The sequence below is a fragment of the Apostichopus japonicus genome, chromosome 9 (assembly GCF_037975245.1).
Source record: "Apostichopus japonicus isolate 1M-3 chromosome 9, ASM3797524v1, whole genome shotgun sequence".
NCBI classification, from domain to species: domain Eukaryota; kingdom Metazoa; phylum Echinodermata; class Holothuroidea; order Aspidochirotida; family Stichopodidae; genus Apostichopus; species Apostichopus japonicus.
The window spans coordinates 37,296,752-37,324,519 of record NC_092569.1 but is presented as its reverse complement, the minus strand read 5'-3'; the positions used below and the strand labels follow the sequence as shown (position 1 = coordinate 37,324,519).

At 38.4% G+C, this 27,768-nt stretch overlaps 1 protein-coding gene across 1 annotated transcript; it reads right to left on the bottom strand.

The window, feature by feature from the left end:
- LOC139973336 (uncharacterized) lies at positions 1-26,813 on the bottom strand. The gene is made up of 4 exons (XM_071979948.1): positions 26,772-26,813; positions 16,222-16,422; positions 6,052-6,139; positions 1-3,727 (listed from the first exon to the last, which is right to left on the bottom strand). Exons 1-3 carry the CDS (start codon positions 26,796-26,798, stop codon positions 6,059-6,061), a joined length of 309 nt encoding a protein of 102 aa, XP_071836049.1. The 5' UTR covers positions 26,799-26,813; the 3' UTR covers positions 1-3,727; positions 6,052-6,058.
- Positions 26,814-27,768: the final 955 nt, after the last annotated feature.

Sequence of the window (27,768 nt, the reverse complement as noted above, 5' to 3'; positions counted from 1 at the left end):
TTAGTTTTTACCAATTTATTTATGATTTTTTATATTAATTTTGATCTTTTCCCATATGTTGAAAGTAATGGCAAGGCGCCGGACAAATCTAATAAAACATCTATACTCACTGTACAAAAAGAACATTAAACATATGTGCAAAAAAAAATACGAACGATCACATGGCTCAGTCACATCGAGAATAGAACTCACCCATTCAATATTTATATCTGATAGAATGGAAATGATCCACCAAAAGCTAAGAAAAACTTTGTTGTGTTGGGCGATACGTTAGTTCAAACGTCACCTCATTTTGTCAGCAAGTGAGGTCATATAGGGCTACTATAAGGTCATATAGGGCTACTATAAGGTCATATAGGGCTACTATAAGGTCATATAGGGCTACTATAAGGTCATATAGGGCTACTATACGGTCATATAGGGCTACTATAAGGTCATATAGGGCTACTATAAGGTCATATAGGGCTACTATAAGGTCATATAGGGCTACTATAAGGTCATATAGGGCTACTATAAGGTCATATAGGGCTACTATACGGTCATATAGGGCTACTTTAAGGTCATATAGGGCTACTATAAGGTCATATAGGGCTACTATAAGGTCATATAGGGCTACTATAAGGTCATATAGGGCTACTATAAGGTCATATAGGGCTACTATAAGGTCATATAGGGCTACTATAAGGTCATATAGGGCTACTATAAGGTCATATAGGGCTACTATAAGGTCATATAGGGCTACTATAAGGTCATATAGGGCTACTATAAGGTCATATAGGGCTACTATAAGGTCATATAGGGCTACTATACGGTCATATAGGGCTACTTTAAGGTCATATAGGGCTACTATAAGGTCATATAGGGCTACTATAAGGTCATATAGGGCTACTATAAGGTCATATAGGGCTACTATAAGGTCATATAGGGCTACTATAAGGTCATATAGGGCTACTATACGGTCATATAGGGCTACTATAAGGTCATATAGGGCTACTATAAGGTCATATAGGGCTACTATAAGGTCATATAGGGCTACTATAAGGTCATATAGGGCTACTATAAGGTCATATAGGGCTACTATAAGGTCATATAGGGCTACTATACGGTCATATAGGGCTACTATAAGGTCATATAGGGCTACTATAAGGTCATATAGGGCTACTATAAGGTCATATAGGGCTACTTTAAGGTCATATAGGGCTACTATAAGGTCATATAGGGCTACTATAAGGTCATATAGGGCTACTTTAAGGTCATATAGGGCTACTATAAGGTCATATAGGGCTACTATAAGGTCATATAGGGCTACTATAAGGTCATATAGGGCTACTATAAGGTCATATAGGGCTACTATAAGGTCATATAGGGCTACTATAAGGTCATATAGGGCTACTATAAGGTCTGATCTCTTTCTTCCCTTTCTTTTTCTTTCGTACTGCCTCATTAAAACAAGGCGGCATTGTCACTGATATTAACAGAAGTACTATTAGCTAATGTGTAAATACGAACCCGCTTAATTGTAGCAGCGAAATGTTCACTACCACCCTAACAAGGAAACAATACTACCAAAGAGAATGATTGAAACTGAGAAAAGCACAATAGTGTATCTTACACTTTGGACCTGTCTAGTACCAAAACACGGTATCCCACAAAATATGATTCGGTCTTTGAAAGTTTTGTTTACAGTAGGCATCTCTATAGTTCACACGCAGTGATCAGGATTAAGAATTACCACTGCCTCATAATTATCAAGGAACACATACATGATAAAATAGTACCAAACGTTTTACAATTCAAGAGCTCCGATAATTCATTGTAGATTTATCGTAACATTTGTTTTGTAAACGCTGGGTGGTACTTACTACCTAATCATTAAAATTATGGAATGCTTCATTATTTCAGAGGTGGCACAGAACTGAACAGTAGCTATCAACAGCTGCCAAAACAGTAGCAACCTACAACTGTACCTGAATAATCAACAACGTTTCATTTATTTTAGAGATGTGCGGATAGCTGCTGTTAAGCAGTGTCTCGACTAATTCTTAACACAGACAGTTGAGTTTATGTCTCAGTGGGTACTCTATACAGTTAACAGAGAAAGATGTAAGACTTATAGGCATGGCAGATTTGTGATTGGTTCTGTCGTAGCATCAAGGCATAACATACCCCTTCAAGGCATAACATACCCCTTCAAGGCATAACATACCCCTTCAAGGCATAACATACCCCTTCAAGGCATAACATACCCCTTCAAGGCATAACATACCCCTTCAAGGCATAACATACCCCTTTCGCATCTTACTATGAAAAATCTGAACACAAGCATCACGTCCTGTTTTGTTTCCATTAACACTATTACTGCAAGTTGCAATGCAAAGCAGCTAGCTCATTCTCCAACGTACCAACTCCATCGCGGTATCACACCTATAAATACTACACATTTTCCTGTATGGAAGCAGCTGTTTTATGTCAATCCTCCCAACAAACCACTCAAAAACTTCAATTTCTCCGTAACCTGGATAAAGCTACTTAATAACAACCTCCCGCACCCACCCGCTAGTAAACTAATCCACCTCCGTATATGAGCAATCTCCTCCCGCTTAGAAAATTCCTGACAACCTGAAATGCAAAACAGAGCCTTACTGAGCCTTCTTATGACACAAAATTAATATTGATATTTTGTAGAACGTGAGGAAACATTGGTATCAATCCAGATTGTATTTCTACCATACTTTTAGCTGTAGAAATATTACCAGCACTCACATGTAAACATATCAAAACTTCTCCCTTAAGTCATCCTTTAAATTATGACTAGTGACATCACACTAATTCAACCAACTTCTGAATACATGCACTTTATCCCATCAAAGAGATGCCACCACCCTACCACCCTGGAAAGTGTAACAATGAACCATTTAGATACAAAATGTGTTTGTAACACGCACCTCTGATGCTGTCCTCTTTGCAAATAAGCAGCAGGTAAGTAATCTGATTCAACGAGATGTAGTTCTTTCACTGCTAAAACTGTCGAGCGGGCAAATGCTCTGCAAGCATGAGACAGCTATTTCTAAGCAGCCAGTCCATTGGTCTTAGTCGGCATATAATATATATATATATATATATATATATATATATATATATATATATATATATTCTATCACAAATATTTACTTTAATATAATTGGTAATTTATAGACAGGTGTCTTTCGCACCCAAGGGCAGGAAAGCAATTTAGCCATCCCCATATCAGAAACGTGCCCATGACCGTCTTCAGGACAGCACTAACCCAAGCGGTGATCGTAAATTCCCTTCACCGCAAAAATTTGCTGGTAGGTTGTTTCACGGAAATATGTGCGAGAAACTAATGGCAGATGTTCAGCAATGAAGTTCATTGTCCGCTGAAGTGCCTCTGATTTTTCTCGTCACTAGGAATGAAAAGACGAGTTTACGACAATATCAATTTATGGACTGGTCTTGGTGTTAGGAAACCAATTAACACTCCCGGTCTCCTTTAAAGCATGCTAAGAGAGAAACAACTTTCATATTCCCACATACGAATGATCATCTTTGTCCATACGCGGAGCTAGAATCGTCCAAACCCAGTCAACCTTCATTGTTTTAATGATTGATGGGAGATCGGATTGCTCTGTGAGGATGACACCTGGTCTTGAAGAACTGATCCTGGCATTGGTACCCAGTCCAGAATGGCTCATTGCATGATGTACACCTGTTGGTTACGAAGATGAAACCGTCAACTGATTAGTCTTGAGCGAAGAACGGATGAAAGAATAACACTAAAATACAAATACATTCATAGCAGCACTTGGTGAGATTGCATGCCGAACAGTTAATGACGCACAGGCAGTTATGCAAAAATCGAAATATCAGAAACAACAGACAACAGCTGAACACCTTAACTTGAGGAATTTCAATGTCACAGCCAGGACAAACATGGTTGCCCTTACGCAAGACCAAGTTTCAAGTACTACAAGAGACTTTGGAACAGTTCTGTACATGGCAACTAGCCAGAAACCTGTTGCTGAATCATACATCTTTCGAAGGTCAACAATACAGAATACATTTTTGAGCTATAAGAATGCCAAACATGTCATATAACTTTCGTGAATGCACCGTCCCTCTACTTCAATTTTTGATCTGCTATGCACAAATGCCGATTAAGAAAACTGTATACGATGAACATCTTACAGCTTATGTGTGTGTCCTTTCCAAGTAAAAAATGTCACTTAAATTTTATATGGTCCCATTTGCCTCACAAGACAGCAAAACATCTTGGCTGAAAGGAAAGTGATTAATAGCTGTGTATTATTGTAACTGCAGTTTCGTGTTTAGGGAACTGGATCAAGTGGTTGGGTTTCTCGTTTATTATCACAGCTGCGTCGTCCACGGTGTTACAGAACAAGGAAATGAACTGGCACTTTGGGTTCAAGTTCATCTGTATGGTTTGGTTAATTGACGTTGGTTAGTTTGTGACCGACCAATGAAGGGAGATTGAAACCAAACCCGTGGGATCGCAAGACTTGGTTTCTATACAATCTACTTGTCAGTTTTATAAATCCATTAATATAATATGATCCGCTATATTACTTAATTGTAGACTAAATAGTCCACTCAAGTGGCACAAACGAAACAATGCTTCAGAATGTCATTTCGTAGATGTCTAGGTGTCATCAAACTATGCAAAGGCGGTGGGTTAGGGGACAGAAAACACAAACGATAACGCCAACCACCAACCCACCCCACACCAACAAAACACAAGCGATACAGCCAACCACCACCCCACCCACACCAACACATAAATTGATTACCTTATTGCGCCTTGTTGTCACATTTTAGATAATATCCGCCAGACCTGTGTTTACAACTGAATCATCGAGTACACGAAAACCTTTGCAATATATCATTGGCACGTGTAGAAATAATAAGTCTCAAGGGCTATTTAACGTTACATATAAAAATGTCATTAGTACACAGTACATGCATTTGAAGTTGGGCAAAGGGTCAGGACACAAGTAGTATTTAACTATAATGATCTCAATAATAAAACAAAGTGACTTTATCGTTATAATCGTAGCAGCAAGCTGAAAGATAAATTTGACAGTGATGTGCCCATTATTGTATGCTCTTTTGCCCATGGGCAGGTCATATGACTCACACGGTCCCTGGTGTCCTTCGTGAATACTGTTTACTTCCGTGGTCAGACATAACGACCCGCTGTTCCCGCTGTATGGCGGCTTTTAATGATCTTTGCTTCATATCCATGAACAATCAGCCGAGTATTATCACTATGAGTAGACCCCATGTACATGACATGTGTAGATTAAATTCACCCTAGTATCAGTATGAGCAACTATGGAATACCATGATCTCATATGAAACAATCACGTGGTCATTCTCCAAACATTTCACAGTGAGAATGTATCATGGTATAGGGGAAACCAAAGCAATGTGTGATAAACACAATGGTTACGTTAGCACGTCATACCATACTATCTAGGCAGTCTACCGCAGTGACTGAAAGACCATTTTGACCTTCATATGCAGAAACTGAATGAACAATGTTTATGACTTCCGTTGAACGACCTATGCACCTGGAATTCCTAGAAGCTTTTGTTTGCATAGCTATCCAATGACTTGCATTACAAGTCCCGTTCAAACTCGAGCTACGAGGTGCGATATTAACGTAAATAGAGACTTCCTAGCGTCCCATAAGTCTAAGGAAACTGTAAATTAATATCATAGATAGGAGATAATTCAACAAGGCTTTAGAAGGACAAAGGGCCTGGATTTGTTTCAAATGATAGACAAGTACATCCGCTGACTCATTAATAGAGACTAATATTTTGTTGCAAGCAGTTTACATCTGAAGAACTGTCCTCAGTTCGATACGACGTCAATACAAGCTTTATTACTTTCATATATAATCTGACTTAACTAAAGGCGTGTTGTGGCCTAGAAATCAACTTCCAGTATGTAGTTTAGTAGATTATGTGAATGTCTAATATACAGATGTATAGAGAAATGAGAACTTACAATTCTGCTAGGAGGTACACGGCTGTGATTCTGGCGAGCTTTCAGGTGTTTCATATGGATGTAACTTCTGGCCAATGGAACAGGTTATCTACAAATGGAGGAGAAAAGACAGTTCACTACCATGTTCTAGTGTACGATATTTAAACCAAAATGCAAAAATGAATTGTAGTTTCGATGATGTACAGTAACATGAACAGTTTTCTTCATGAATCTGACGTAATGTATAGTGAGGGTGTACAACATACAGTATTTGATCTTAGTAATACAGTGAAAAGCAGTGTCATGTGACAAACAATAAGTTGATGACGCAGGCTATCCTGAACTAACCATTGAGCTCAACAACTGGCTTCTTGTACTATGTGATAGATACATCAACATACTAAATATGACATCTGTCCTTGCTGAAATATTGTGTAAAACATGGTTTTCATAATTTGACTCCTGGTGAACTCAAACGACCATTAACCTCCTGCACCTCCACCCTCATTAGGCTTCTTGTTCTCAATGTGGTACAATTACATACCAAATATGCGATCTGTCCAAGCTTCCCTTGCGATATTATGATTAGGAAGGTTCGTTAGAGTAGAGAGACAGGTAAGAGAGGAGTGAAGCAAATGTTTAGAGTTTGTTGACTTCAACTGACGTTTGACCTCCATCAAAAGCAATAATATGCTCCCTAACTTTGATATGGTACATCTACAAACCAAATATGAGATCTGTCTAAGGTTCCCCTCTTGCAATATCACGTTTACAGGTTTAAACAATTTCACCTCTAATGACCCCAAGTGACATTTGACCACCACAAACAATAGGCTTCGTGTACTCAATGTGGTACTTATACACACCAAATATGAGGTCTGCCCAAGCTTCCCTTCTTGAGATATCGTATTTACAAGGTTTTCACAATTTGACCCCTAGTGACCCCAACTGACATTTGACTTCCACCAAAAACTATAGGCTTCTTGCACTCATGTGGTTCATGTACATATTAAATATTTGATCTGCCCAAGCTTCCCTTCTTGAGATATCGTGTTTACAATATTTTTACAATTTGACCCCTGGTGACCCCAAATGACGTTTGACCTCAACAAAAAACATTGACCTTCTTGAACTCAATGTGATACGTCTACACACCAAATATCACGTTGGTCCGACCTTCCCTTCTTCAGATATCGTGTTTACAAGCTGGGCGTCACAAACGCAAGCACACCATCATAAATGCAAAGGTAACGATTATCATCTAAACCAAGAAAGGGACAACAACTCCCCTCCTGGAGCAAATTGTGTAAATGCTATTAAAATATTGATAACCCGATATTTACATATCTCTTATCCCGCCTAATGAGCTCTTTAGTAGCTATATTAACTCTGCCACCCTCTTTCACTAGTTATCACAAACCGCCAATTTGTGGCAATACCGAATCTCTTTATTAACTTGCTAATAGAGCAGTTCTTGAGTTACAACAGCGTATGTTGTTAGAAATGGTTATAACAGAAGAAAAGTCACAGTTCCCCTGCTTGAAACGACACATGACAGATCTGACATTCGGTCCAAATGGCAATTACGGTTAGCCCATGCACAGCTCACTGGAAACTGGACTAAGAAACCATATGACGCCTATAATATATATGGTGTAGCCCATGCACAGCTCACTGGAAACCGGACTATGAAACTATATGACGCCTATAATATATATAGTGTAGCCCATGCACAGCACACTGGAAACCGGACTATGAAACTATATGACGTCTATAATATATATAGTGTAGCCCATGCACAGCTCACTGGAAACTGGACTATGAAACTATATGACGTCTATAATATATATAGTGTAGCCCATGCACAGCTCACTGGAAACTGGACTATGAAACTATATGACGCCTATAATATATATAGTGTAGCCCATGCACAGCTCACTGGAAACCGGACTATGAAACTATATGACGTCTATAATATATATAGTGTAGCCCATGCACAGCTCACTGGAAACTGGACTATGAAACTATATGACGTCTATAATATATATAGTGTAGCTCAACGATGTTTTTTTTTTATCTTTTATATCTTGCAGCAATATGAGTTCGTTTCATAATGCAGTGCATTAAGATGTAGGTCTTCCGACTAAAGCTCCTTTCCCGACGATCTGATATATGCAAGGGCATAAAAACAAAGGACGACACGTGAATTGTATATTCAGGTGGCCAACAAAACATAACAACGTAGGCAGCAGGAAGCAAAACCAACTTATCACAGCTAAATTTCCTCTCCAATTGTGAAAGTAACTTGATAAACAGATCTTCCTGGTTTAGCCCTCAACCGTGCTATCTCTTTTCCTCAAGCCGTGTACATGACTACAGATTCAACCAAGGAGTTGCAATATTCCTAAACGGTACTAAGTGATTTCGATCATTTGCAACGTTCACGAAGAGGCGCTTTCTTTGTGGCTCAGACCGGTCATGGTCACTGAACGTCAGTGTACATTCCTTCCGATTCCTAAATTAGCAGCGAACAACTTGTCCGTTAGTAACGCACGCTAGCGGCTAAACCCTATCAGCACAAGACAATACTAGCAGACCACCCCCCCCCCCACCCTACAGCCCGCTCTTTATCACGAGCGCTATTGAAACCCTATTATTACCGCTCAAGAACCTGACAGCCATCCACCCTCGAAGATCAAAGTACTTAGTAACACCAGAAAGCCAATTAGATTAGTGATTTTTTGTCATATTTTAGTGTACAGTATATGAGAACCTTAAGCTTTACACGGCACACAAACAATTTAGTTTAAAGTGTTGGCCATTACAGACTGCAAGTGATCAGCAAAATTATTGCATTAATGCATTTAATCTTTGCAACTATCAATTCATGCTTGCAAAGTTTCAGAATATGACCTGTTGACCTCAAATTACCTTTAAACCGCCAAGTCTGACCCAGCAAACATTTTGAGTTATGGTGTTTACTAGCCAAGATAATTGAAATCCCGTAGTTTATTTAAGCAATCTGCCCATATGTAATGTATCTCCACAACATGTCCAATAATACGTGCACTAAAGTGGTTTGTACCTGCATTGTCTACTTCAAAACAAGTTTCACCAGACCTGACGTTGTCTCCTAAAGGAACCATTCATAACAAGAGCAGCTAATATAAATAACGTCTACTAGCTATGACAATTACGTTCACGTGTTTCATATTTGGTTAAAATACTGTTCTCCTTGGTGTTTCATATATTCTTATTTTTATATTCCGTGGGGAACGTGTGTATGTGACCCCCACCCCCTTTTTTTCAGGCTGTCCTTCAAATCCTTACATTTAGTAACACACGCAAATACAGCTTATTAAAGTAATGGGAATCATAGCACCATATTTAATCTATGCATTGCTCAAGCAACTCTCAAACACCCCTCCCCTTGGACTCCTCTCCATACTAACATCAAACAACATTTGTGTCCCACCCCCTATCAAAAGTAATCAAATTTGGCTGTCGTGAAATTATGTTCCTCACTAACACTAGCACTAACTGTCCGAAACTTGCTAACATGAATTTTCGTCGGCCTAGAGGCAATGTCCTAACTTAATTGAACATAAGCTTCTTGGAAAAGTTGCTGGCTTCCATTCACCAGCTTTTCGATGCAATGTGGTTCCCACGCTGTACTGCAAAGTGCATGCCGTCCGTACCATTCTGCATGCGCCAAATATTATGTCTTTGTAGGAGTTAAATAACCGAAAACGAAGTCTTCCGTGCAAGTCTTGTCAAAATATGCGAGTTTGGTATGAGAAGACGACATTGAAACCGTAGTATTTTGTAACACCTGTTCGGCGGTTCACCAAGAAACCGTTTTTCTCACACTGAGTTTCAGGGCGGAGTGACGAACTAAACTAAATAGCAGGCAGCTGAAAATGCGCCCTGCTGAGTGGAAGTAATTTGAAGGGAAGATCCCCAGCTTCTTCACTCATCTGCAATATAAAGCAGCTATTTCCGTGGATTTGGTACACTTACATAACAGATCCTATAACAATTAAATATTTTTGAAGCCGCTTTTTGATTTAGGTTATCAATTTTGAATCCTGCCACATAATTTACCGAAGTCAAAAGCCGGTTTAACAGTATATGTCGCGAATTTGTGTTGAAGTCAGTTGACATAGTTTGAATTACAACCTTATTTTGAGCAATACTACGCTAGTTTGTAAGATTGCCGGATATAGTGGTTGAAGAGCAACTTTCCTTTGATAACAATAGTGTCATAAATTTCAAATATGAGTTGGGTAGTCATCCTATAAGTCTTGCAAAAGAAATTTAATTGTTTTCGCTGATTATTAAACATTTTTGGTGACTATGCTAGAATGATAACATCTTCCCGAGTCGACAATTCATTACGCAATTTGTGTCTGGTCTGCGTGTATGGCACAAAAGCATACCTGACAAGATCCCTGTAAAGTTGTATAAATACTACTTTACAGTAATAATAAATCATTTCCATACCTTTCTTGAGCTAACTCCTAACCATAACCCATCAATAATCATGTCACTTTATGTTAACGGACTTAACAGTTACCGTAAACGATTGATAGAACGAGCACAATTGTTTTGTTTTGCAACTTGTTAAGTGAGATTACCAATTACCAATTGAAAGCATACATCTGAAAATTACTAAAAGCAAAGATCAAACCTAGTGAGGTCCAACAGTTTAAGTGCATACCTTGTGATACCGTTAAATGTTATGCAGTTTCCTAGCCTGAAATCATATACGATTGCAGAGCTTGTGTGTACAGACATTATTTAAATAAGGCCGACAACGAAATACTGTAACAATTACACATCAATGGTCCAGAGCTTTGCTGCAAGCCTGCACGAGCTACCGTATCAATACGGAGGAAATTTGATATTTTCTGGTAGGTTAAATCGACAACATGCAAATGAGGTGACATTAGGTGGTACTGGTTAAAATGATGTTATTACCTGCAATGAAAAATTGGCTACTTTTTAAGAAAAGTCCCCCAGAAAAGAACCTGGGCAAGGACAACCAAACGACTGATCCGCTTTTAACCCGAGTCCCCTTGCATCGAGACTGACCATGTTGATCATCGTCAGGTGTGTATCACGGTTCCCCTTATGAGAACATAATGCTACATTTGATCTAGCCAAAAGGCCGGGAAGTTTCTCATCTGACAACACTCCCCGTTACTCCAGGACTATCCCACAGTCAAACTGCAACGTGGTAACGTAAACCGGCTGGTTACAACCTGTTTACATTTGCAGGAGTTCGCAGATTAATGGCAAATATATATGCAAAGGTAGACCCAGTGATTACAAGCCATTCAATGCAAAAATGACTTTCGCAAAAACATTGTTTTGGTCAATTGTTGAGAAGATTTAAGTACTCAAATTCCATGCAGTGTATCAGCTTTAATCCCATACCGTTGCTTAATGCATATCAATACAGCTTTATGAGATTAACAGTTGGCTGTTACTATATACTGGCTTGCAGTACGTGAGAACTGTTGTATGCATATGTATGTGTACGTGATGTTTGTGTAACCTTCGCAAACGAATGAAACCTCGCTACAGTATTTAAATTTCCTTGTCTAATAAATGGATAATAGTTAATTTACCAATCTGAATTTGAATAATTTATGTGGTTTATTGCTACATAAATTTAAAATGTATTATAAAGATCTTCTTAAAAAATTGACTAGTTCAAGTACAAAATTATTTCCAGTCTTAAACTAAAGTGTGACCACTATACGTATGGTTACAACTATAGTGTGACCACTATACGTATGGTTACAACTATAGTGTGACCACTACACGTATGGTTACAACTATAGTGTGACCACTATACGTATGGTTACAACTATAGTGTGACCACTACACGTATGGTTACAACTATAGTGTGACCACTATATGTATGGTTACAACTATAGTGTGACCACTATACGTATGGTTACAACTATAGTGTGACCACTATACGTATGGTTACAACTATAGTGTGACCACTATACGTATGGTTACAACTATAGTGTGACCACTATACGTATGGTTACAACTATAGTGTGACCACTATACGTATGGTTACAACTATAGTGTGACCACTCTATGTATGGTTACAACTATAGTGTGACCACTATACGTATGGTTACAACTATAGTGTGACCACTATACGTATGGTTACAACTATAGTGTGACCACTATACGTATGGTTACAACTATAGTGTGACCACTATACGTATGGTTACAACTATAGTGTGACCACTATACGTATGGTTACAACTATAGTGTGACCACTCTATGTATGGTTACAACTATAGTGTGACCACTATACGTATGGTTACAACTATAGTGTGACCACTATACGTATGGTTACAACTATAGTGTGACCACTATACGTATGGTTACAACTATAGTGTGACCACTATACGTATGGTTACAACTATAGTGTGACCACTATACGTATGGTTACAACTATAGTGTGACCACTATACGTATGGTTACAACTATAGTGTGACCACTATACGTATGGTTACAACTATAGTGTGACCACTATATGTATGGTTACAACTATAGTGTGACCACTATACATATGGTTACAACTATAGTGTGACCACTATACGTATGGTTACAACTATAGTGTGACCACTATACGTATGGGTACAACTATAGTGTGACCACTATACGTATGGTTACAACTACAGTGTGACCACTATACGTATGGTTACAACTATAGTGTGACCACTATACGTATGGTTACAACTATAGTGTGACCACTATACGTATGGTTACAACTATAGTGTGACCACTATACGTATGGTTACAACTATAGTGTGACCACTATACGTATGGTTACAACTATAGTGTGACCACTATTCGTATGGTTACAACTATAGTGTGACCACTATACGTATGGTTACAACTATAGTGTGACCACTATACGTATGGTTACAACTATAGTGTGACCACTATACGTATGGTTACAACTATAGTGTGACCACTATACGTATGGTTACAACTATAGTGTGACCACTATACGTATGGTTACAACTATAGTGTGACCACTATACGTATGGTTACAACTATAGTGTGACCACTATACGTATGGTTACAACTATAGTGTGACCACTATACGTATGGTTACAACTATAGTGTGACCACTACACGTATGGTTACAACTATAGTGTGACCACTATACGTATGGTTACAACTATAGTGTGACCACTATATGTATGGTTACAACTATAGTGTGACCACTATACGTATGGTTACAACTATAGTGTGACCACTATACGTATGGTTACAACTATAGTGTGACCACTATACGTATGGGTACAACTATAGTGTGACCAATATACGTATGGTTACAACTATAGTGTGACCACTATACGTATGGGTACAACTATAGTGTGACCACTATACGTATGGTTACAACTATAGTGTGACCACTATACGTATGGTTACAACTATAGTGTGACCACTATACGTATGGGTACAACTATAGTGTGACCACTATACGTATGGTTACAACTATAGTGTGACCACTATACGTATGGTTACAACTATAGTGTGACCACTATACATATGGTTACAACTATAGTGTGACCACTATACGTATGGTTACAACTATAGTGTGACCACTATACGTATGGTTACAACTATAGTGTGACCACTATACGTATGGTTACAACTATAGTGTGACCACTATACATATGGTTACAACTATAGTGTGACCACTACACGTATGGTTACAACTATAGTGTGACCACTCTATGTATGGTTACAACTATAGTGTGACCACTATACGTATGGTTACAACTATAGTGTGACCACTATACGTATGGTTACAACTATAGTGTGACCACTATACGTACAGTATGGTTACAACTACAGTGTGACCACTATACGTATGGTTACACTTCATGAAACCCCTAATCATTGTTTGTTAAGTCATATTTTTCAATCAAATACGTGTACAAACTAGCCTGTTTAAGTTAACAGCTGCATTGCATGAAAACCACATGCACATACAAATACAATACTGTAAAATAGATTACCGACCAGATGGCAAGAATCGAATTAATGAGTAGCTTTATTATAGAGTTCCTATACTGTACAAGTTAACCCAATGTTTGCAAAACATAATAAAAGCATTAAACCAACAATTACCATACATGTCTGCTCAGAGTACCTCAATAGTAGGGTACCTGTCCTATACTGTGCAAGTGAACCCAGAGTATGCAAAGTTCAGTATTCAACATGCGATAGGCATACAAGTCTGCATGGATAACCTCAACTGTAGAGTACCTATACTGTAAAAGTGAGCCCAGAGTATGCAAAGCATAATAACAGCATTCAACATGCGATAGGCATACATGTCTGCATGAGTACCATAATTGTAGAGTACCTATACTTGTAAGTGAACCAAGAGTATGCAAAGCATAACAACAGCATTCAACATGCAAAAGGCATACAAGTCTGCATGAGTACCTCAATTGTAGAGTACCTATACTAGATTACAAGTGAACCAAGGGTATGCAAAGCATAACAACAGCATTCAACATGCAAAAGGCATACATGTCTGCATGAGTACCGTAATTGTAGAGTACCTATACTTGTAAGTGAACCAAGAGTATGCAAAGCATAACAACAGCATTCAACATGCAAAAGGCATACAAGTCTGCATGAGTACCTCAATTGTAGAGTACCTATACTAGATTACGAGTGAACCAAGGGTATGCAAAGCATAATAACAGCATTCAACATGCAATAGGCATACATGTCTGCATGAGTACCATAATTGTAGAGAACCTATACTTGTAAGTGAACCAAGAGTATGCAAAGCATAACAACAGCATTCAACATGCAAAAGGCATACAAGTCTGCATGAGTACCTCAATTGTAGATACTAGATTACAAGTGAACCAAGGGTATGCAAAGCATAATAACAGCATTCAACATGCAATAGGCATACATGTCTGCATGAGTACCATAATTGTAGAGAACCTATACTTGTAAGTGAACCAAGAGTATGCAAAGCATAACAACAGCATTCAACATGCAAAAGGCATACAAGTCTGCATGAGTACCTCAATTGTAGAGTACCTATACTAGATTACAAGTGAACCAAGGGTATGCAAAGCATAACAACAGCATTCAACATGCTAAAGGCATACAAGTCTGCATGAGTACCTCAATTGTAGAGTACCTATACTAGATTACAAGTGAACCAAGAGTATGCAAAGCATAACAACAGCATTCAACATGCTAAAGGCATACAAGTCTGCAAGAGTACTAGTACCTTTACTTTACAAGTGAACCCCAAGTATGCAAAGCATAATAACAGTTCATTCAACATGCAATAGGCATACAAGTCTGCAAGAGTACTAGTACCTTTACTTTACAAGTGAACCCCAAGTATGCAAAGCATAATAACAGTTCCTTTCAACATGCATTAGGAATATCTCTTTGAGTACCTTATTTGCAGTGTACCTACAGGAAATAACTTATCCAGTATCACTTCGCAAGTTGCTATACAGAATGTCAAGTAGCGCTACAAGTGTACAGTTGTATGGCAGTTTTCTACTCAGGCCAGGAACTATTGTACTCAATGAGCAAAATCAGAGCCTTCCAAATGCTACACAAAATTTGAACACTTTAATTATTCCCTGACCCATACTGTAAACGTAAACCCAGTGTATGCAAAGCATAATAACAGCATTGAACATGCAATAGGCATGTCTGCATGAGAACCTTTAATATACCTGCTGTGTTACTGTTAGTGAACTGAGTGCACGCAAAACGTAATAACAGCATTTAACATGCAATAGGCATATATATATAGGAGTGCCTGAGAATGGCACTGTACATTGAGTTGATAAAACATAATCAAATAATGGGTACTATCAACTACGTAGATGGATTAAATACTATGGGCCAGTCATGAATATGAGCCTGGAGACTAATGCAAGTGTGTGTTGTGCTTTTGCAGTGTAAATTCACTGACGCTGCCGGTTCTTTGATATTTTCGTTGGTTTTTATCTATGATATTTCAAAGTCTTTTTCGATCGCTGCGTCAACTGTTAATGGAGTTTAACATCATTTATATTCGTTTTCACTGCGAATTCATATTGCCCCATTTACGCATTTTAACATATTTTTATTGTAACGAAATGGTGTTACCTGTTTGACAAATTCTCGGTTGAGGCTGCTTGTTTCCGATGACGTCACTATAAAGGGTATCTGGGTGGACCCACTGGATGAAGTTGTCTGCAGTGTGCTAAATGGTGTCCTATTTGGTGTTGTAACCAACGTTGTGTGCCCGGAAGGTTCGTTGATATTTCTAACACGAATATTTTGATGGTCCAGAGCTATCTGTAAGTCCTGAATATAATCAATAACATGTTGTAAAATCTCCACACGTGAAACCTTGCGGTCTCTTGGAATCGTAGGAACAATTTCTATTAATTTCTCGTAGCAGTCACTCATTGAAAAATCATTCAGAGACGATCTGTGTTTGGACAAACTCTGTGCACGGTGCAACATGGTGGCTATCTTGTGCTGTTGTCCATGGCAGGAAGCCTCCATGTTAACCTGACGCGTTACTTTCATCTTAAAATTTCTGTCCACACACTGTAAACTCTGTTAGTTATATACACAATAGCGATGTAGTCGAGTCAGAGCAATTATAATGTAAACAATTGTAATACTTATTTACCCCTTCTTTATTGTCACGATATAAGGCAAATTTCCAAGTACCGTTGCAGCGAATGTTTTATTCCTTTCCTTCCACAATTCCAGAGAATACACTAAGACTTCACGTTGTCTGGCTATGCGTATAGCTAGCCTACCTGCCACTATTGGGAACCTTACGTACGTGCTTTTCAGCTAGATATTCAACACGGCTATAACGTTAGAATTCACAGTGTGACATTGAGAATGTTTACGCTAGTAGGATTCTGATTATTACCGGTTCACTTATCACGTCACAGTGCAGCGATTCCGCACAGCTGGCAACGACCAATAAAAACCCTCCTTTAGATTAAAGCAAAACACCCGCCCACTTGTAGGCGTGGTCTTTACTTAACTGATTCGACAAGAAAGGGATCATCCAGTCACAACGGAGAATTGCAAATTATACGTTGTCAATCAAATCTGAGGGCGACATTCTCACAATCGAGAAATATTCACAGAACACGTTAGAGAATGCCACAATTTAGAAGTCCTGAGAAGCCAACGTTCATAAATCAATATTAAGATGTCGGAGAGGGTTCTGGAGCACATCTTTTGATAATAATGTACTGTACTAAAAGTTCAAGGTTTTATAATATTTATTCAGAACTAATACGATGTATAGCGCAGGTGTTTGAGACATCAACACCGAAAGTATGTATAACAGAACTGGTGTAAAGTTACTATATGAGGACCTCCTTTCTAAGAGGAATAGTGTTCACATGATTGAATCACATCTTCAAGTAAGCGGGCAGTTAATAAAAATATATTTATAGAAAAAAATAGAAACGTGCAATAGTATGAAACAAACTATATACATGGGCAAGCAGGCAGTAAAGAAGCAGAGGGCAAAAAATAATAATAAATGAATAGAAAACAGATAAAACTAAACAAATAAACAAATAAACAGGAAAACTGCAGAAAAATTGATATCAATAAAATATAATGCAGTACAAGAGACGTAAATAAAGGTAAGATATGAAGCAGGTAATTTTTCAATAAATTCTTGGCATACCCTCCGAAGAGATATCAGACTCAGAGACTGAACAATGCTGTATAGCATAAGACAACATACCATAACAACAAGAGTAATATTATTGTCATAAATGTTACCAGTAACTTATATCGGCCACACTAACGATAAGGGGTTAATGTTATTAGTAACCCATGATTAAAACACGTGCAGTAGTCACCAGATAACGGTCTACTCGGTGCAGTGACGTAACCAGAAGGGAGAGGGTAACTGAGAACACTTGTTTTCGGGAACGGACAAAACAAAACAAAGTGGCAAAAGAAAACTAAGTAGCCATGCCTTAAATGATACTGGATAGACTTCTTGTTTAACAAAACGATGTGAGCTGCGTCTCAGAACTTAGGTTGTCCTTTTTATCCTTACTAAGCATAGAACGTGATTTCTGTGAACAAGTTCACTTTAAGTCCGTGATTAGCATTGGTGTCGCATTTGTGTCAATATATAGAGACATGAGATGCCTGCGTATTATACACTGGTAAAAGATATTAGCTGCTGCACAAATGTAGTTAAAAGGATTTCTGGTGGCTGAAGTGGAACCTTTTCTGCATCTTTAAAGAAACAAAAAAAAACTCAAAGCATCTTGTATCGCGAAAATAATATGTGTGACATTTTATAACTTCATCTGGCACCAGTAGAATGGATGTCATTAGAGCATTTAGCTGAAAATGACTTTCAGTGTTATTTTACAAATCTGTCAATAATTTATCCACAGAGGGAAATAATATTCTAAAAACATACATTTTGATGAAATTCTAACTACAAAGAACTTTGACATCCAAGCAAACATTCCAAGGATTCCAGGATAGTTTATTTTAGCCTAAGTAGAACTTCTAAAGAGCATTTACCCAATTGACATCGCATTGTGATCCTTCTTCTTGGAGAAGTTTAAGTTTTAACCAGGGAGGGGGTGAGGTGGGATGGGGGGGGGGGGTTCAACTAGCAATATTTTTCTCTTTAGAATATACCTTTCACATTGTTACCAGAGAATGCTTTTTAAACCATGCTAACAATGTGTTGTAAATATGTCAAAGGCAAATGGTGATGAATGTTTGTATGGGTTAGTATGCTCTGTTATTTAACGTTGGTTAAGGTAACAGAACATGTCTAAAGGTGCTATTAGAACTGATAAAAGAATGGTTTAACACAAACTTTTATCTACTGAGTAGCTGACGTTATCATCAATTTAGCCAGAAAGGAGAATTCCAGAGATTTCGCGTATTGTAACAGGTGAATATCTTAAAACCTGGCTAGCTGTTAAAACATTACGAGCATTAATTTTGTTTCTTTTTGCTCGGACAATTACATATCAAGACTAAAATTATGCCTAAAGTCATATACTTTAACAAACTGAACCCCACCTTTAAAGCAAACATTGTACGGACATGATGTACCGTTAGTCTATCACGTGACTATAGCAGAGTGTACCATTCCCTCCCCTAGCAAGATTTAGTTTATACAATGCAATTGTTGCGTACATACTGAGATGTACAAACTTTGTTCTCTAACTAAGCGTGATCACTTTCAGAAACGTTAAGAAATTGTTTGTATAGGTCTACTAGTGACGTATTGAATTTTTTGGAAAAACATTGTTTGTATATGGCAGAATGTCACTTGGACAATTTCCAATTTAAAAGAATAGTCCAGGTCAAAATTTTGTTTTGATATGTTAAAGAGGAACATAATCTAGGCATTCTGGTGAAATTTGCATTCAATTCCTATGTACCGTTTTTATAATTTTGACAGTTGAAGTTGCCACCTTTCGTACCAAAAGTGAACTTGCAGGAAACAGGTGTGACGTCGCACACTAATAAACAATGTTTAATTTTTCCTTTAAAATTTACGTCTAATTTTTATATTCCACAAGTGGATGCATCCATAATATGAATGAACCATATGTATTGGTATTTTATAAACTTCACATCCCATTTAGACAAACTAGTAACCCTATCCAATCCAAGGTCAAATCAATAGACAGAAACAAAAACATTATTTGTCAGTGTGCAACTATGACATAACACCTGTTTGCTTTAAGTTCACTTTTGGTGGAATGTCAGATAACTTCAACTGTCAATATCTATTTAAAAAAAAACGGTGTTATGAATGCAAATTTCACTAGAATGCTTAATTATGTTCCCTTTAAAATATCAAAACCAAATTTGACCTGGACTATTCTTTTAAGTCCCCTTATTTCTACCAAAACTCAACGGGAGGGGTGGGGGTCCCTTAGACCCTACAATTTATTGTCAGATTGTATATAACAAATTTTCTACCCTTTGTATACCTTACATTATCGATATATATATTTGTATTTCATGTTTGTATGTATTTTACTGTAAAGCGCCTTAGAGCAATTTTTGATTGGATAAGGTGCTATAGAAATTTTGTATAATAATAATGATAATAATTATTAGAACCCTCCTAGGCCGGTAAGCCATAATTTAAATGCAAAAAAACAAATCGAAAACTTGTACGGCCACGTGTACCCTCGACAAGTATTAGAAAAGTAGAATGGTAGATATTTGAATATTTCATAGACAAATACAAAAGCGGAACGCATGTGCATCTGCACCCTTCCATGAAGATTATCATTATTCCCACGATATTCAGGTGCGCTGTAACCAAACATCAGTCCCATCAAATTATCGTAACAACTAATGAGCAACCTTCCAGATTGCAGTTTTTTTCCTCTTTTTTTATCCCCCCTCAAAGAATTCTAAAGAGGCCAGATGTTCTCCTCGACTCAACAGGGTAGATGACTTTATCTGTGTACACTATACCAAACCCTATTGGAACTCGGGAACAAGTACCCCTACAAAAACAAATACGCTAAGTCGAGCAGTCGCGACGGGCAGGCGCCAGTAATGTGACGTCATCTATTCACGCTGGCCTAAGCTTTGAAACTATAGGGCGCCAGGATGGCGGTCGCTAAGGCAACACACCTGTCAGTCCCGCGTGTATCAAAGAGAACCGACCGCCCTAGTCAATTAGTTACACAGTATCCGAGAGAAGGATGATAAGCAGGTTGGTATAGTGCGAGAGGTGTTATGAATGGATGACGGTACGGCTGCACACCTGCATCGCAGTGTGAACTGATCAAGATTGAGTCAAGATGTTATTGTTGTACTTGGCATAAGGTGAGAGCTCCCCGTAACTATCACCTCTCACGAAAAGGGTTCCCCAAGAGGAGGAAAGGAGGTGTTTCCCAATTATTCCCAATAAAATTCAATATAATATACATCAGTAAGTCAAGTAATAAGATGATATTCGCTAAGCCTTTGGGTGACTAAACTACACACCTGTAACCGTGTCAATATCAACTTACTCACTGATTCAAAATTTCATTTACGCAAATTTAACCGAACCTGAACCCATAATGCTGACAGTAAGTAGAAAGGCCTATATTGCTTCGCATATAGTTTATAACGACCCGCTCATTCGGAACTTAAAAGCAAATAAAGTAACATATATATTTTGTACGTATGTGTGAACGCTAGGCGCATAGGATAACACCCCCCCCCCCACCCCATCGCACACACAGACAACCTTTTCACATATCTAGTGTTTATTTCACTACATTCTTTCATCTATTCACACACACATATATTCCCTAATATTGTTTAGGTACCTTCGAAGTGTTCTTCGTTTTAAAATTTTCGAGTAGCATACCTGTCGGCTTCCCACCTCCCTAGTAAACACAACAACAGATATACTGCAGGGAGAACTGCGGCTGACTAAATTAGTTGATTGGCAATTCCATATGATCACACATTAGGTTAATATGTGCCAACTTGAAGACTAGAGAAACGTTTAGGTACGTATTTTTTATTCCTTGTTGAAGGCTAAAGGCCGAAGGAATTTATGCGATGGTGATACATTTCATACTTGGTATGTACGTTTCCCTTAGGTAAAATTGGTTGGGATTGTTGATGCTATCGGTCAAAGGTCACTTGAGGTCATCATCGGTCAAAGTCTGAAAACATTGTTCGGACAATATCTCAAGAAGTAGAAGTTGAAGGAAGTTGAAACTTGGTGTGTAGCTTGCCGATGTTGAGTAGACGATCTGGAGTATTGTCCATCTATGTCAAAGGTCATTTGGGGTCAACAAAGGGGAAAACGTGTGAAAATCTTGTAAACATGATATCTCGAGGAAGGTTGCCTATGCAGTTCTTATATTTGGCATGTGGATGTCCTGTAATTTATTTACCGAAACCTATTGTTTGTGATGGAGGTCATTTGGGGTCAACGGGTGTCAAAACTTGAGCAGATTTCAATCCCTGAAAATCGTCCTTCTTAGTTCGGTAGTGGCCAGTAATAAGCTTTGGGTTTCAGCATGACATAGTGTGCAAGGACATTGTGTACAGGAAAGCACATACTTTGTCAAATCCTAATTGATATTGTTTCTAAGAAATTGAGAATGATTGCATTTTTAAGAATTAGTAATTCCTGAAAGTTTACACCAAGTCAGGGTAATGTTTCATTGCTCTCACTATCTAGGTTTTAAGATGGTGTTTAAGATGACATTTTTGTCTTAAGTTTAATCAGAAACTACTGCACACTATCTTAAGCCTTGCTCTGAATTCTCAATATTCAAGTAAAGACCTCGGGGACTTACTTTGACACAAAACACTTGACCTTAACCCATTATAGTTGACCGTATTAGCTTGTATATTTAGTGACAGATATTGTCCAAATATCTGTCCAAATATGATGTACATGGAAGGACATTTAAATTCGACAGAGGTCAAAGTCTGGAAACCTTGTAAACTTGCAAACTCAGTTATTTCTTTGATGAACGGCTCAGTTTCTGTGTCACTAACTGTCATAAGATTCATGTTTGACCATTCCTCTTTTAAGTGGCTGAGAGTGTTTTCCACTTTCACTAATGACTGTTATCTGTCTATCAACATTCAGAAGGGTTGTACCTTTATTATGGTAAAATTTATCTGGTATGATGTTCTAGGCTGGTAATTGACTTCAGGACACATTTTCTTCAGTTCCTCTATCAATCAAGTGATTCTATATACAGTATATACTTATAAGGTAAGGAATCACTAAGTCTGGTGGCTTTCTTGTAGTATTATTGTTATAATTATAATTATAATTATTATCATATCAATTATTATTGTTATTACTATAATTATCATTATTATTATTGTTATTATTATTATTATTATCATCATCATCATCATTATTATTATTGATTTCTGATGAAAAAGGAATATATTCTAAGAATGCCGAAAACAAATGGAAGCCAAAATTGTTCTCTTTTTTTACAGGTAGGCCTTTTCCTCTTCTCTGCGTGCAGAAGAAAACCTGTCATTGCATTGAAACTGTATAGTAAGACCTTATTAATCTGAACATTCATTACTGACACAATGCATCAATCTCTTACAGCAGTCGTTTTAGTATGATTGGCAAAATCAATTGATCAACCCAGGAAGATGACATTAGAAACTAAAATACATGTCACCGAAATACTGAAGGTTAATGAACTAGAAATTAATGGTTGCATCTGGTTCTCTACGTCGACCAGACACTTATTATGCTATTAGTATTCACCACATGTTCATAACACATTGGAAACGTTGACATATTGTAACTCCACTACAATATTCGAGGTTAGCTAAATAGTAAGTCAACTTTCTTAGGTTCAAATGAGTCGCAGGAATTAGAGAGGTTTCATACATTTGCCCTGCACACACGTACTTTAGCTTTGCCTTACATATCAGTAGTAATCACATATACTGTCCAAACTAAATTGTCTGCACCCGACTTTGCCAGATTTGTCTGCCTTTCCAGGCTAAATCTTATTTACAAATCTGACTGTAACAGGTTAGTTACCACGTGATCAGTCAAGCAATACAACCAACCATCTCAATACCAACAAACATAACAATCGATTTGCTTGCACTGCAACAATTCCATTATCAATGAAGTCTACACCAGGCGCCAGTGTGTCTGAGAACTACAGAGGATTAACGCAGGACTATTATTTACGTGCTTACAAAGTCTCGACCTTTCCAAACGAATGACTCTTTCAATGGAAGTCTCACCGATATGGCAGGTTGTATGGCTTGACAAGCTTTTATATATAAAGAGTGAATTATACCGACTTGTGTGCTTTGATTGAGCTTAGTTGGAGCTTAGGGTGTCTGGGCCCTTCACTGGCGCCAGATTCGCCCATTTAGCCTGGGTCAGCTCATGGAGCTATAGCTCTATGGTCAGCTTGGTTATCTCATGAAGCCGTGTAACGGGTTTTTATACAGTGAAGGCTTGATGGTTATTTATCAATGAAACAACGATCACTTCTCTGTTTACTGTTTCAAAATAACATAATTGATTTATCATCGAACCTAAAAGTGACCATGGTTGAACAGTGATGGTTGCTCTAGACCAGAACACATTACACATGTGAATAGTTTTGAAGCTGGTGTAATGAATACTTCCCGTGAAGCATTGTATATGGGGATATTCTACACTAGTATACTTCCGCGAAGAAATTAAACATGTGTCAAATTTCTGTTTGTAACGAAGTAATTTCAACTTCTTTATTCATATTGCAATTCGTTCTAGTTCAACAGTATTCTTCAAGAGTTTATACTACCGAAACTGCATTAATCAGGTACAACATTTCCTTGCTGATTACTATAGGGGCAAAATCTCTTTAAGTCACTTATCTCTCAAAGTACAATGTATTATCAATCTATAGTGCGGCATCCAGAATAAAAACACTCAGGGCAAATTCTACCCTGTTACAACAAACCGAGAGGTCACCCAACTATTTCGTTATTAATTTTACCGTGGAAAGATATACATGAGCTGAACACTCACACATGTTACCGCAGAAAAGTTAAACAATGACTGGTCATTATGGTGAATATTTTGCAGTTTCTGCTAAGGTTACTTGGCAAGCTGAACCACGTGAATGGTTACGTCATCGCGGTGATGGCAGTCCCTCCAATAAGCTCAAGTGTACAGTTTATTATAATTTAATACGAAATAAGCATTCTCCAATTGTGTGCTCATGCAATAGTCTAAATACGACTTACTGCATCACCTGGTGTCCATATTAAGAAAATCTGGTTGTCGACTTTAACGAATCAAGGGCCACACACCATCTCTAATAAAATCCTCCATTCGGCTCAATCCCTTGTATGAAGGTTCCAGTCGGGTGTTTTGGGGATTCATGGGCGCACCACCTCGTTAGTGACGGCTACATACTGCCAGCGATGACCAAATTGACCAGAAAGATAAACATATACAAAAGAATAAAGGATGGTCTCTATTCATGTATAACTCTCCGTGCAGTACTGCTCAATCCTGAAACTTCAATGAAATCGAGTTCCGTTATCTACAGTCATTATATTATAATAAAATATGAAGCTTTCTTGTAGACAGAGGAGGATGGGGGCTGATAAGGCTAAATGTATTTTGTGAAGAAGGGTAAGGGGATGGTGTGGTTATGCGACAGCAGTATTTGGTTGCCTTGCTGCAAGTGTAGGCCACTCCTCCAATGGTAAACTTTTCACACTTCTGATTTGTTCCTTTGGGTGAACCGCGCACGGCATGGATGACTACGGTAGTACATCACGGTGCAGTATGCTAGTCCAAGTATGACATTACTGCAGCATGACCCCACTGCAGTATGACCCCACCGCAGTATATGACCCCACTGTAGTATGACCCCACTGTAGTATGACCCCACTGCAGTATGACCCCCTGCAGTATGACCCCACTGCAGTATGACCCCACTGCAGTATGACCCCACTGCAGTATGACCCCACTGTAGTATGTATGTATGTATATGTGATCTTCCCGCAAGCAGGAACTCGCGAAAGAAGCCATGGAGGCTTGTAGGCTCGCAAGCTGACCGAAGCCAATCTCTCGGCACACATCCATTTAACGTCCATGTCGGGAAGTTGTTATTGAACAACACCCTTGCCAGACGACACACATTGCTGTCGGCGGGGAATCGAACCGGGGATCTCATGACTGGGAGACGCCGGCGTTAACCACTAGGCTATACACTCCGCCGAGGCTATACACTCCACTAGGCTATACACTCCGTAGTATGACCCCACTGCAGTATGACCCCACTGTAGTATGACCCCACTGTAGTATGACCCCACTGCAGTATGACCCCCTGCAGTATGACCCCACTGCAGTATGACCTCAGTGTAGTATGACCTCACTGCAGTATGACCCCACTGTAGTATGACCCAACTACAGTACGCCCTCACTGCAGTATGACCGCACTGTATTATGATCACACTGTAGTATGACCCCGCTGCAGTATGACCCCACTGCAGTATGAACCCATTGTAGTATGACCCCACTGCAGTATGACCCCACTGTAGTATGACCCCACTCTAGTATGGCCCCACTGTAGTATGACCCCACTGTAGTATGACCCCACTGCAGTATGACATCAGTGTAGTATGGCCCCACTGCAGTATGACCTCACTGTAGTATGACTCCAGTGGAAACTGTAGCGGATTTGTTATAGTTAGGTCTAGTTAGATTAGGGTTAGGTACGTATATTCATAATAGAGTTTCAGCAACACTGATATATGCCGATTATGGAGTAAAAACTAGTCGACCATTTGTAGTATATAGGTATTGTAGAAGGTATGAACTAGGCTACTTGACGAGCACTTGCTATTTCTTATAAGACGCATGTTAAAGAAGGTATCCAAACTATGTAATGACATCAGTGCATCATTTACGGCGAAAAGTCTAACATCGTTTACATGAAACTTCCTATGCAGCAATCCCAAAATCAGTTCCATCATATAATTATTGATATATAACAAAATATTCGCTGTAACTTTGGCCGAAAAAGTAGAAATTTTAGTCCCCGTCACGAATAATGTACACTTTATACATGTTCACGTAACAAAAAATTCCATTATTATGCATCAGGTTCATGTGCTCCAAACCATTTCGCTCAAATTGTTTGATATCTTACCTCAGTACCATCAGGTGAATAACACATATTCAGGATTCATCCAGTTGTGTGAATATCTTGGGTAAGTCAGTAATGAAATAAGGAATCCAATTGATAAATCTCGTGGTTATAAATCACTTCCGATCCAAGAAAATTAGTAACATGAGTCAAATAATTTATACTTTGTTTTCAAAGCTTTAATTGCCACTCTGGGAGTTGACGATTGTTATTTTTTTAGTAGATTTAAAATATTGAACAGTTTATTCCGATATATTTTTCCTTTAGTAGTAACAAATCCGTTTCATGCTGCCGTGTTCTATAAACATCGGCACGCGACTGTTATACTCTGTCGCGTGTCATCCTTTGTTCAGCAGCCTGTAAAGTATTGAAGGGGCGGGGCTAATTTAATGACTGATACTGTAGGTTGTTATACATTTAGGCGGTTGATCAATCAGGGACCGTCATTCACACCTTTCAAGTTACAATGCTGCTTACCAAGAAATAAAGATTCGATGTTTCGGCTTCGTTCGCGGTAACTTTTCGTTGTTTTCCATTCAGCTGATCAATCCAGATGTTGAGGTAGCAACCATGGTTACATTATTTAACTTGATCATGTGTAGTAGCCATTCCCTTTCCAAGGGACTCCTGATACTCACTTGATCGTAATATCGTGCCTATAGGTTCTATCTTGGGTACTATGGTTCCCGAAGTATACAACACTTTATTCAGATACAGGCCGAGAAGTTTCGTGTGTTAGTGCAGTTGTGTTATCTATATGAGTTACAGGTATTTGATATCCTAGATACAAACATCTGTAAATAGGGCGTGCCATATTATCTGAGTTCCGTAGTCCCCTCATGGAAGTGTTTGCAAACTGCACAGATATATTGGAAATACCGTCACTATTATGAATATCGGGATAAAATATAGTTAACCATAACGCCACGATGGGTATTGATTCTTTGCCACATTTTACATTTTTGTATGAGAATATTTACCGTAAACTCTGCCAAACAGT